This window comes from Siphateles boraxobius, unplaced genomic scaffold (assembly GCF_051911475.1).
Source record: "Siphateles boraxobius isolate OS27281-9 unplaced genomic scaffold, OSU_SipBor_1 24, whole genome shotgun sequence".
In the NCBI taxonomy this organism is placed as follows: Eukaryota; Metazoa; Chordata; class Actinopteri; order Cypriniformes; family Leuciscidae; genus Siphateles; species Siphateles boraxobius.
The window spans coordinates 5,013,368-5,027,460 of NW_027508855.1; the positions used below are offsets into that span (position 1 = coordinate 5,013,368).

The 14,093-nt window shown below is 41.0% G+C and overlaps 1 protein-coding gene across 1 annotated transcript in view; it reads right to left on the reverse strand.

The window, feature by feature from the left end:
* Positions 1-14,093, reverse strand: part of zmat4a (zinc finger, matrin-type 4a) — a 160,703-nt gene that overhangs the window by 52,942 nt on the left and 93,668 nt on the right. The window contains exon 4 of the mRNA XM_077240906.1: positions 4,882-5,038. Coding sequence (XP_077097021.1) covers positions 4,882-5,038 — 157 coding nt within the window. The remainder of the gene's footprint in view (positions 1-4,881; positions 5,039-14,093) is intronic.

Consider the following 14,093-nt stretch of genomic DNA (forward strand, 5'->3'; position numbering starts at 1 on the left):
TCGGAGGGGGCGAGCGTCCCTCGGGAAATCGCTCGCCGAGTCTCTCTACGCCCTGTATAGGCAGGGTTAGTAGAGCAGACCCCTGAGGGCATCGGGAAAGACAGGGCACCGTGTTTTTGTGCAGTGAACTCAAGTCTTCCACGATGGGGACCACCCTCAGAGTCCTGACGTTCAGCACGTCAGGATTTTTTCGACGCGGCCTTCTTGGCGATAATGACTGTCCTCAGATCAGCCCTACCCCGAGAAGGTCGCGCCGGAGAGCGCCCCGCCTCGTCCCTCCAGTTTCTCTGCGGGGGGGCAGGAGACGCGACACTCCGTTTCTGCTTCGCTCTTTTTGAACTACACGCCGGCTGGGACTGCCCTCGCTCAGCAGCCCCAGCGACACGCACTTTAAGGGGCATACATTTCTGAAAAGCAGCCGCCTGTTTCTTCTCTTCCTGGAACCTCTCCGTGACAGAGTGAAGAGCGTCACCGAAGAGGCCCGCAGGCGAAACTGAAGCATTAAAAGGAGAGTCTTATCTTTCTCCTTCATAGAGGTCTGACTCAACCACAAGTGTCTCTCTGTGGCCACCATGCCATAGACCGGCAGATAGATTTAGCGGTCTCCTTGGTGGCCCGGAGAGTGAGAGCAGCAGTCTGCCTGAGCTCATTAATCATATCCACAGAAATTTCACCCCCTCACAAGCATCTTTAAGCAGGTCAGCCTGATAAGCCTGCATAATGGCCATAGTGCGCCGAGTAAGCCTTCCCCACTAACAAAGAAGTATTTTTTTTTTTTAGTGGCTTAGAGGGCAGAGCCGGTGCTTTAAGTGAAGATGACGAAGCAGGAGAGAGATAGCTGGGTGAGAGGCAGTAGATCTCGCTGGAGATAGCTGAGATAGGGCGGAGCCCGTCTCAACGTCGCCAGTGAGATCCATCTGCGAGCCCCAAGACAAGCGCCGCCGCTCTGCCTCAACAGAAGCGGGACCCGAGCCTCGGGGAGCTCGCAGCAAACCACTCTCCTCGAAGAGCGATCGCCGCGAGCGCAGAGTTCTCAAGGGAAAACGCTCGCAATGCTCACAATCGACCCCCTCGAGAGCCGACTGGGCATGCAGCAATCCCAAACAAGCAACACACAGCTGATGTGTATCCCCACCCGTGATGTATCGTGTACAGGGGGAAACACACTCTCTATATTGCTCGCTCGTCACTTTGACACTCATATTGGTTTTTTTATATATATATATTAGTGCTGTCAAACGATTAAAATATTTAATCGCGATTAATCGCATTAATGTCATAGTTAACTCGCGATTAATCGCATTTAATCGCACATTTTTATCTATTCTAAATGTCTCTTGATTTCTTTTTGTCCCATTATTTTTTCTCATTTTAATGCTCTTATCAACATGGAAAAGTGGATCGGCTTGCTTTGTGCAAATGTTTTTTATTGAAAACAACATTGGCATATATTGTGTTCAATTTCACACTAAAACATTCTTACTTGGAGCAAATAATCTCTCACACAATGTAACACTGTCCATCAATAAAAGGGTGAAAGAAATACTGACGAGGTCCTGATATTGACGAGGTGGCGGAGAATTCGCATCAGCTGTGTGTGTGTGTGTGTGTGTGTGTGTGTGTGTTTGGCCATCATCAAGTGGTATTTCAGACTGGACGTGCTGTGATGATGATAGCTCAGTTCACAACGACAAAACACACAGATCACTTTGGTCTCGTCAATGGAACCATTTGGCAACTTTTAAAAAGTAAACGTTCCATTCAGAATCTTATTGGCATCCATTTCGGTGTCTCGCGCTCGTCATCCACTCAAAACTGGACGTTTTGAACGTTCCTATAACATTCAGAAATAACGTTTTTATAACTTAATGGGAACGTTATGAAAACGTTCTTATAACCTAAAATTGTTAGCTGGGGAAGAGGAGAGATTCGCGATTGCACTGAACACGTTTTAAGTGCAGGCACATATTGTCTGAGCGAGCCCAGAGAAAATTCTAACAAGAGCAGCGTGTATCTGAGAGCGCGCGACTCGAGCAGAGAGATTCGTGCTCGGCACATTATATTCCACGCGCGAGCAGAGAGATTCGCGCATCCGGCTCGCAAGCCCAAACAAGTGTGTGCGGCGTGCCTGTTGTTTTGTTTCCGGTCTAGCTAGATCCGCTTGCGCTTTCAAAACGTCCATGCCGCGTCCTATTGCAAAAGCATGTGAAAAAAAACTACAAAGTTTGCTAGGCCAAAAAGACCGTTAATCGCGCGATAAAAAAATTAACGCCGTTAAAATGGGTTTGCGTTAACGCCGTTAATAACGCGTTTAACTGACAGCCCTAATATATATATAGTGAGAAACTCCTGTCTAAACAGACAAACACAATCGCTAGATTTCAGACACACACAGAGCTTGCTGAAGTAACAAAAGCTGGCGTATTGTGTGCTCAGGGGATATTTATAGCTTCCTGGTCGATGACGTCACTCGCTATGACGCTCCATCTCTCCATTGACTGATTTCATTCATGCTTCAGACGCGTTACGCTGGAGGGCGTTCCCACTGCGATTACACGCAGCGGTAGTCCCTGAAGGGGAACATGATGTTTTTAATTTCTAAAATGATGTTGCCATGTTGCCAAGTCTCAATGTCGAGAGGTGACCAGAGATTGTGATAAAATAAATAAATAAATAACGGATAAAAACCTTTGGCATACTTTGTCTTTTTATAAAAAGGCCATGTTAGTTCAGATAAAATGAGTAATAATGTCATTTGAAAAGTAGGTTTGAAGACATTCTGAAATGTAATGATTAAGATGCGTGCTGGAAAATATTTTATTACTTTATACTTGACAGTTATATTACTCAAAATTTTTTAGAGTAATTAAATCAAAATTGAAAATGGTCTAAACATTTTTCAGAAATTAAACAACATGAATACAAAAATGACATTTCTAAGAATGTCACACTTTCTTTTGAGCTAGATATTATATATATATATATATATATATATATATATATATATATATATATATATATATATCCTTTTCAAGACATCATCATTTGTTATTGACCAGGAACATACTTTGAGGAAGTTCTTGTCAACATTTACCATCTAAAAATCAATAAACCACACATTTAAACATCACCTACTTAATGTCTTTCTCTAAAAACACTTGACGACAGCAGTTTTTGGCTACTGTGAACAAATTTTGAGGAGACACTGCAACATGTTTACAGTTAGTCCCCAGATTGTCAGGGCACTGAAAAGCTTCCTGAGTTTAAAGAGAACTCCTCTCAGCTCAGTTAAGCTGGGCCAGAGTTGTCTGTCTCAGTATGCCATATGTCAGAGGGATTGATGGTCTGCCTCAATCCCCTCAGAGTGGGACACAAGCCTCATCTGTCTCGAGCCATCAGACGCAGATGGCAGAGCTAATGATGGCATCAGTCAGTGACAGGAAACATGGGAGGAACAAGCAGATTGAGAGAGAGAGAGCAAAGGAAAAATCAAGACTACAGTAGCAATTCATTTTAAGCCAGACATGCTACATAGCTTTGTATTCAAAATCAGACTGTGAAAAAAACTGAACCACTGAATTTTAAATTAACATGGCACACAAGACCATTAAACAATAATACCCACAATTAGGGTTGATAATAAAGGATAAATATGCAATCAGTCTGTCATTATAGCAAAATGATCCCATTCAGGGGTGATCAGGTCAATGGGTTTATTTTGAATACAATTTTAATTATTTCAAATTATGATTAAAATGATTATACACTATAATTAATAATAATAATTTGTTTTCATTTAAATGTATTTTATTATAATTATTAAAATAATTAAAATAATCAAATTAATTTAATTATAAAAATACCCCTAAATAATAATACTAATTCTTCCACTAACTGCACAGCCAGTAAATGGGCATGACATTTCTGAGACCACAGGAGTCCTGATCAACCTGTCAGTTTTTATTCAGTGCAAAGATTTCCCAGATGAATGGTCAGTTATGTTGTGTTGCTATGGAAAACAGCATGGACCAATCAGAATCAAGTACCCCACAGTGATTTTCATCCACCAGTCTGCCTTGTACGCCCATTAGATTACATCAGTTTGATACAGAGTGGACAGACTGTGACTCCATCTCAAGCGTTACAATTGTGTAATTGATCCTAAACACTGGATGTGATGTGGTAAGCCTCCTAACTATGCCATATGTGGCGCAACTGTCCATTGAAGAGTGTAATTAATAAACACATTGGGCATTTGGCGGCACAGCCAGTAGGAAAGCTGGTGAGTAATGGATGCTGAGCAGAACTGAGAGTCAGTGTAGTCTCTCTCTCCATTGGCTGAAATCGAAATGACACACAAAGCTTCTCTCTACTGTACTGTATTTCCTTTGTGTGTCCTGCTACAGGCAGATGATTTCCAAGAGCCCAATGATCCCTGAGTGTTTCCTGCTCATTCTCAGCACAATCTCACACTGCTATTGTGCTGTAAACAGGTCAGAAACCTAACATGCACAGCAAAGCACTGCATGATAGAAGCATAATGCAAGAATGAACACAGACATAAACACAAATATGCAGACAGTGTGACGACAGTATTCTCAAACACACTGCTTTCAATTGGCGGCTTCCATAAAGCTCCTTTTATAAAGCCGCAGACAGACACATAGACCTTCTTCCTCCTTATTTGTAGGTAAATTACCCCTGTAGGAAAGTAGGCGGTGAGCACTGATGTGCAGTGCAAGGCTGAGAGTGTCCGGCTCTTTCAAACGCCTGCCCTGATCCTCCAGCAACACACAGTCTTCTCCGATTGATCTCTTCATATATAAGCACCCTCCCAGAGAACTTTTTAGGGCAATGTGTCTGTGAGTGTGCTACGCTTACCTTTGGCAGTTATGGTAGGCTGTTCGCCCAGCAGAAGTTTGAGCCTTTTAGCATGGATCTTGCCTTGGTAATGAGACTGCGCTACCACAGCTGATGTAAAGGACATGTTACACAGCGTACAGCACTTGTTCTTATCCACATCTCCCTCCTCACTGCCCTGCAACACATCAGACACATTTATAACAGTCAGAAGGTCAGAAAGAGCAAGGGCATGGGGTTGAAAGAGGAAATCAAGAGCCTAGAACATTTTTTCTCACAGCAGTTTTTTCTTCTAACCTCGGAAGTCAAACCCCCCAGCAACGCTTGAGGGTAAATGTGCAGCAAATATAACAAAGTAAAGAATGAAAGCAGGAGGGGAGAAAATGTCTCGGCTACTTTGGGATTGCTTATGTGGTTCCTGGTGGGATGCAAATGGAGGTGATTTTACAGTAATAGGGCCAGTTTGATTGAACCATCATTACACATTTTATACCAAATAGACGATGTGAAATCTGTGAAGCCATTTCATGACTGAGTTCATTTTCTCAACGGTACATTGATCGGTATATGTTTGGGCTGGAGATCCAATAGAATTCACTTTTAGGGATGCATGATTTCTGGCCTATACCAAAAAGCCAGCAACTAAATATGGTAGATTTTAAACCCCCATATACGATTTTCTCTAAAAAAATAAAAAAAATAAAAAGGCATCCCAACATAATAAAGTACAGTATGAAAAATGGATACTCATTTTGAGATTGGTTGAAGATGACACTAAAATAAGAAGAATACATGTTTCTTGAGCACCAAATCAAAGATCACAGTAATGACTACTGAAAATTCAGCTTTGATTAAATTTAAATGATACACTACTATTTCATATTTTGGGGTAAGTAGGTTTTAAAATAATAATAATAATAATAATAATAATTATTATTATTATTATTATTATTATTAAGCGATTAATTGCATTAAATTGTTTAAAAGTGACCGTAAAGACATATAAATGTTACAAAATATTTCTATTTCAAATAAATGCTGTTCTTTTGAACTTTCTATTCATCAAATAAATGCTGTTCTTTTGAACTTTATATTCATCAAAAATCCAAAAAAAAAAAAAAGTATCTCAGGTCCCACACAAATATCAAGCAGCAAAAACATTAATAATTGAGCACCAATAATAAACAGATCACCAAATAAGAATGATTTCTGGAGAATAAGGACACTGAAGACTGGAGTAATGTCTGCTGAAAATTCTTCTTTGCGATCATATGAATAAATTACATTTTAAAATATATTCAAAATTTAATAATATATCACAATATTACTGTTTCTACGAATTTGTGATGAAATAAATGCAGCCTTGGTAAGCATATAAGAAAATCTTATTTATACACATTTATATTATCAGATGATAACTGATACGCTACCAATATATTGTGCATCCCAAATCACTTTACAAATTAACTAGTACCCTCCACCCCTGATGGATATACTAACTAGTACCTTGGATAAACCTACCGAAATGGCTCCAACATCCCCAGAATAGAATTAAGACACCAAACCTGATGTGATGTCTTTCTTGTTTTGTTTGTCATGCCAACTCAGAGGTCTACTCTTCTCTTCCTTTCCCTAAAACATTGTAATTTAGTAAAGCTTTCACTGTGAACTTTGTTAGTCTTTGGCCTTGTTGGATGTTTCTTACAGGCATTGTAGCTGTTAACTGTAATTACAGGGAGAGACTTTATATTGATGGTAATCAAAAACAATGGTTGCCCTACAGCTCAGTTTCCAGCTCTATGAATAAAATAAGGAGCTTATTTACATAAATTTTCCAGCAATTTTGTTCCATTGCCACAGAGCCTTGGACTATAGGAAGGGTAAACTGGTGTGACACAAGTGTAGTGAAAAAACTGTCCTAGGTTGTGCCTGGAGGTATTCTTACACAAGCATGCAAACACACACACTCACTCTGTCTGAGCAGGAAACACATCTTCCTAAATTGCAGAGATGAAGAGACTGCATTTAGAACTGTGAGCATGACAATCTGAAGTACTAGAAAAGAGAGTGAAACAGGAAGAAGATCAGAAGTATTTTCTATACGCATGCAGATATACTGGACACACATTACAAAACATACTACATCTGCAATGTTGGTGTTGTCCAAAGTATATTCTTTGACTTATGATGCATTAAAAAACCCATGAAAATAATTTAACCATAATAAGGAACAACTTTATTGGTTCCTATAGCACGTGCACTTAAAAAAGAGCCTTCAGGCTCACAGGTTTATCATCAATAAAACAACTTTGAAGCTATTTTTCTCCATTCTAATGTAGATATAGCTACTGCATTTCGACTCTGAATTCAGTATTGTTTACTTAATTTAATATACTGCTTTTGCACACTGTGTAGCAGGGAACTATGCATTTAGACTTGAAATTGGTCTGTAGAAAAGCATTATCTTCTCAGTTTGCAAGTATCATGGACCAAGCACCCTCGGTGCCAATGGAGGGAGCTGAAAAGACAGCACACACAAAATCAGCACTACTCCAAATGACCTTGCTCTGTGCTCCGGTATGTGCACTGTACATTCAAGTTTATCCACTTATCCATATATACCTCAGCTGCTCTGAAAAGCAGAATCTCTCAAACGAGTCCTCGTACAGTGCATTCAGTCTTTGTGTTACAGCAACATTCATTATATAATACAGCAAAATGAAATCATTAGCATAATCAAAACATAATGACTTTCCATTAAAAGCAAATTTGATAAAGAATATGGGTGTTAATGACTGTCATCTGCAAAGGTGTTGGAAAGTCACCATGTTGCAAATTTGCATTGGCTCAAAGTACTGTAGTTTAATTGTTAAATTACTGTGTATGATTGTTTTAGACATTCTGAAAGTATGACTTTGATACGCACAATGGTGCAAATTACCCTTGCATAGCAAACTTACATAAGAGCATTTTAATTGCTAAAACAATTTTAGATATTGGAAAAATTTTAAGTTTGAATTTAAGCTAAAATTAAAGGTGTAGTAAGTGATTTCTGAGAAATATTGTTCAACACAGTTGATATTTGAAATCAACCCAAACAAACACACCTTCCCTTCATTGCTCCGCCCCTAAAAGCATGAATACACAATGCAAAGGTGGATGTCTCTTTATCATAGCAGAAGCGATGCAAAATAATGGTTTGCGAAAAATAAAGCAAAGAACAAAAAATGAACATACAGTACACAAGAGTATACAAACGCAAGAGTTCATAGTTAGTCGCCAGCAGCACACAAGCTCCAGACAAAGAACAACACTCAAAGCCAATGTTATTCATGTATGGAGAAGATACAACACAACCTCTGCGTCTGTTTTTAGGCCTTCCCACTTTGGTCTCTCCAGCACTGAAAAGCTTTTCTAATATTAATGCGGGTCCTAAAAGCTCTTGCCTGATCATAACCCTTTTTTTTTCCAGTGATATTCCTCTGACATTTTCTCATTTGTAATGTCTCTCAGCTATCTCTCTTTCTACAGTCCTTCTTCAAATCTCCCTCTTGCTCACTCTCTCTCCTCCCCCATCATGAGTGGATACATCCCCTACTGCTGATAGACTACATCTGTGTTGTGGTGTTTGGTCTGATCCACTTTCAACAGCATTCTTCAAAAATAACTTACTTCACCTTTAATATGCAATTAAAAACTGCTAAATAAAGACTTTATGAAAGTGACTTTTACTTAAGCACATTTATTTTTATTTTAAAAAGGTTAATTTTAGCAAATGGAAGATGGTCCACCAAATTCATGCGTCAAGATAGTTTCTTAAAGCCTATTTATGGTTTTATTAACAAATAATCATAAAAATTTAACATGTTCTTCTTTTGAAGAAACTTTGGCATTGAAGGCCTTGTACTATTTTCATGTTGGCTGTTCTGTTTCACTTGGAAATACATCAAAGTATGAAAGCAAACTGTATCATGTTAACCCTTTGGCCACCTTGCCACCTTGTTGAATAAAGGGGAATTGGACTTATTCAGTCATTAAAGATTAAATTATTGTTGTGCAGAAAAAACATACTTACACTGTTACACATCTCAGGTCATTAGCGACCCTACATACATGTTTATGGTTGAGAAATACTAAACGTGGTTGATGTCTAATTTAAAAAAAATGAATAAGTGGTAAGGGTTAAAAATGTATTTTGACTTTAAGATGAAAGAAAAATAAATGCTTATATCCAAGCATCAAATCCAGAGTCAAAGGCAAAAATTCACAAATGTGCATGAACAATATTGATAGTATGTTGAACAGAAAACTGACATCCAAGAATCTTCTATAAGAAAACGCAACACAAAACCCCTGACTCAACTGTATCCCTCAAGATTTAATCTTCAATGTGATTTGTCAGATATGTGTGGCTCACTTATTCTAAAGCCATGTGCAAAGCTGAAGATAATTACACATCTGAATATACGTCTACACAGCTATTCACAGCCTGTCACTTAGAAAGACGCATTGCTCCCCAGCAAAACGGATTTGTGTCTTTTTCATTCATGCAATAAAATATCTTTTGTTTTATCTGAAAGCAGTAAATTCATTTTTTCTGTCAACACAAAACATAGTGTCTTCCACAGAGCTTTACTATAATAACAATATTATTGCAACTTTGATTGCTGAAAACAATCAGGGAATAAAAGGTTTGCATCTTCAGAATACTGTTTAGAAGAAGCCACATTGTGAATTTTTAGTAGATTTATAAAATTCTGTAAAACTGTAAAGTTGCTATGTCATTAGCAACAAAAGTAAAGTCAACTTTTGTTAACATTACAAAATCTCAGTGTTAAAGATTTAGGGTATAATTTGTAATTTTTTTAAGGCACCTAGATTCACCATTGTTTATACAAAACTGGGCTGATTCATCAACAGTGCACTCTTCAGAGGAGGCAACAAGCAAATGTCTTACTTATTGTTGTCCCTACATAGGCCTATTACAGTGGGAGAGGAGAGAATATTTTATATTACACACATCACTAACTGAGAATAAACAAACGTACTCGGTTACTTACGTAACCTCGCTTCCCTGAGAGTAGGGAACGAGTATTGAGTAGCTATACGCAGTGTGAAAACTCCTTTTTCTCGAGAATTTGGAAATATTTTTATTTTAAAACGCAGTGCAGATGCACAGTGAGCACAGAGCAGAGCGTCTAGCTCACTCATTGGCTGTGCTGCAGCAACTGCACAAACCTATTGCGAGGTGGCTGAGACACACGAACCAATCGGGTCGCTTCGCGCCAGAATGGGCGTGGCTTATGCCTATATAAGCAACCATTTCACCATAGAGTCAGGTTAAATCGACTGAAGCGACAGCACCTGAGCCAAGCGTAATAGCACGGCAGGCTACGCAATACTCAGTCTCTACACTCAGGGAACCGAGGTTACGTTAGTAACCAAGTACGTTCCCTTTTGAGAACGTTCACTTCGTATTGCGTAACTATACGCAGTGGGAACCCATTTTAAAATGCCGTGCTATTAGCAAGCAACTTCGCCCTGAACCATTACCTGAGGCCAAATAGCCCGAGGTCAATAGTAAAGTTTGAAAGTCACAATTCACCCTAGGACCAGACAAAGGTCCTAGGCCCTTTATTAAGGTATAATGTTGCTGAGGCTCGGGGCCCTCTGGGCCGAAGCCTTTAGATAGAGAGTACCCGTGCCTGTGGATGGTGAGGACCAGCCTGCCGCCTCACAGATGTCTTCGATTGGTACACCACTGGACATGAGGAGGCCGTGCCTCTAGTGGAATGAGTTCTAACACCTATGGGGCATTGAAGGCCTATGGAGGTGTAGGCTAGAGAGATAGTGTCTACTATCCATGTGCCCAGATGAGGAGAAGTCTGACCATCACGTCCAGGCTGGCCGATCTGAGGACGCCCTGGCGATTTATGTAGGACACCACTGACATGTTGTCCGTGCGGACCAGGACGTGGTGTCCTGCCAGATCTGAGAGAAAGGTTTTCAGGGCTAAATGTACCGCTCTCATTTCGAGGTAGTTGATATGTAGTCACTTCTCCGGGCTCGACCAGAGGCGGGAGATTGACCTGCCCTCGCACAGAGCTCCCCAACCCAGGTTGGAGGATCTTTTGAAACCACTTTCCTTCTCTAGACCAATCCCATGTCTACACCTGACTGGTACCAGTCGGTGCGCTTCCAAGGGGTCAGGGCTTTGACACAGCCGTGATCCACCCTGATGCGCAAGTGACCGGAGTGCCACACATGAGCTGGCACTCGGCATTTCAGACAGCGCTGTAGGGGACGCATGCGCAGTAGGCCTAGTTGGAGTACTGATGACGTGGAGGCCATAAGGCCCAAAACCCTTTGAAACGCTCTGAGTGGCCTTTGAGAGCCTGCTTTAAACAACGCCGCTAGCTGCTGAATAGTAAGGGTGCGATCTGGCGAGAGCCACGCTTTCATTTGTCTCGAGTCTATAACTGTTCCCAGGAAGACCGTATGCTGGCTGGGAGACAGTGTGCTCTTTGTATGATTGATTCTGAAACCCAGCTATTATTGGCTGAGGAGCCAGGATCTGTGTGTTAGCAACTCGCTCTCCGATTGGGCCAGAATGAGCCAATTGTCGAGGTAGTTCAGGATGCGCATTCCCCAATGTCTCAGGGGAATAATGTGGACTCCACTGATCAACTCCACTGATGAAAGTGGAGGAGGTGGACTGACATGATGGCGCCAGTATGCACGGCAAGCCGTCTGTCTCTGTCCCGTTTGTTTAGTTTAATATTTGCTATCGCCCTACTTATTTCTACACACTGTCAAGATGTCTCTGCTCTGCTCGTTTATGATCGCGACACACTTTTCAGCATTAGATTATCTGCTGATATATTGTCTGAAAGACATGATTTGGGAGACCGCTGGGACTCGAGGCTTCCTCCTTTGCTGTCGGATATACCCGAGGACCTGCGCCGTTTACCTGTGGCTCTTCCCCGTAAGAAACGTTACAGGCGACGGGGAAAACGCGGAGGTGTGCTGGTCAGATTCAAGGCTTACCTGGCGTCTACCTGTGTGACGTGTCCTGATGGGCGCTACGTTCCTGCTGCCGGGCGCTTGCCGGGGATGAGAGATCGCTGGCTCCGTCCCGTTTTTCCTGGCTCATGGATTATTTCCGAGGCTCATCTGCTGACGGTTCCATCTTCTCCCAAGTGGGCTCGGATTAACCGAGCTGGTGTGGTTTTTTCGAATCTGCGCCCGCTAGATCGCGCGGCACCCCAAGCCAGCGAGGAGCAAACTCTTCGTCTGGCTTTGTTTAATGCTAGATCGCTAGCTAACAAGACTTTTCTCCTCAATGACTTCTTCACTTCTCGGGAGCTGGATTTTATGTTCTTAACAGAAACCTGGCTTCATGATGGTGAGCTCACGTCTTTTTCAGAACTTCTTCCTCCCCAATGTGGATTCCTCAGCTCCCCTCGGATCACAGGTAGAGGTGGAGGACTAGCCTCTGTGTTTAAATGTACCTTTCAGTGCCGGGAGATTCCGTTTGACAGTTGCTCTAGCTTTGAGCTGCAGCTGTTTGAGACTAATCTTCCTGCGATCATACTATGTGCGGTGGTGTATAGACCTCCTAAGTTTAACAAGGATTTTATTCAGAATTTTGCTGACTTTGTGGCTGGGATTGCATTGAAATATGACCATTTTATAATTGTTGGTGATTTTAATATACATGTGTGTTGCGAATCCAGACCTTTGTCTAAGGATTTTCTTAATCTAATTGATTATTTTAATCTTGTGCAGTCTGTCACTGGCCCGACACATGAAAAAGGTCATACTCTGGACCTTGTGCTGTCTTATGGCTTAGATGTGGCCATTAGTGAAATTTGTGACACTTGTATGTCGGATCATCTGCCTGTTGTATTTACTGTAGTTGGCCCCTGTTCGGACACTTTGCCTGTTATGCCCGCACGCAGTGTGCGTGCAATTAACCCTTTAACTGCCTCACAGTTTTCTGCTGCCTTTAAAGACTCAGTGCTGTACAATCTTGAAGATTGTAATCTCAATGTGGATGAACACACTAATCTCTTTAATTCTAATTGTATTGATATACTTGACTTTGTTGCTCCACTAAGGGTTAAACGCACTAAAGCACTAACAGAACCTTGGTTAAATGACCATACCCGATCTCTCAGGCGTGCCTGCAGAACAGCTGAGAGAAAGTGGAAAAAGGACAAACTCCAAGTTTCATTTCAAATTTTAAAGGACACATTACATAAATACCAGGGAGCAGTTAAATCTGCTAAAACTCAGTTTTTTTCTCTCCTGGTTGCAAATAATACACAGAGGCCTCAGGTTCTTTTTAAAGTGTTTAATTCTCTTGTTAACCCTTGTGAAACTGTCTGTGCTGTGCCATCCACATTGTTGTGTGAAAACTTCCTGATATACTTCATAGATAAAATTTCTGGCCTGAGCTTTTCATCCCCTACTTCTACCAGTGACCCCTCTGTTCACACAGTATGCCCAGCTGTCTTCCAGCAGTTTGAGCCAGTTACGCTGCATGGTCTCTCTGACGTAGTTAAGCAACTTCGTCCGGCAAACTGTCTGCTGGACAGTATCCCTGCTCGCTTATTCAAAGATGTTTTTAACACTGTTGGGCCTAGTATTCTATCTATGATTAGTGCTTCTCTCTGCTCAGGGGTTGTTCCAGCTGCTTTTAAACATGCTGTTGTGCAACCACTTTTAAAAAAGAAAAATTTGGATCCTTCAGTTTTGTCTAATTTTAGACCCATTTCTAAACTTCCATTTTTATCTAAAGTTTTGGAGAAGGTAGTTTTTAATCAACTTCAATCATTTTTAGATGAATTTAGTATTTACGAAAAATTCCAGTATGGTTTTAAACCCCGCCACAGTACCGAAACTGCCCTTCTAAGAGTTTATAACGATCTTCTCTTAGCAGTCGATTCAGGAAAATCTGCAGTTTTAGTGCTCTTAGACTTGAGCTCTGCCTTTGACACCGTCAACCACTCTATCCTCTTATCCCGGCTCAAACAAAGTGTTGGCATTACGGGCTTAGCCCTTAAATGGTTTGAATCATATCTGGCAGATAGGAGTTTTGCTGTCCACCTTGGGAATTGCTCTTCATCGGTTGCTCCTCTTTCTTGTGGGGTCCCCCAAGGTTCCATTTTGGGACCTATGCTCTTTTCTTTGTATATGCTGCCATTAGGGTCCATTTTTAAAAAACATAA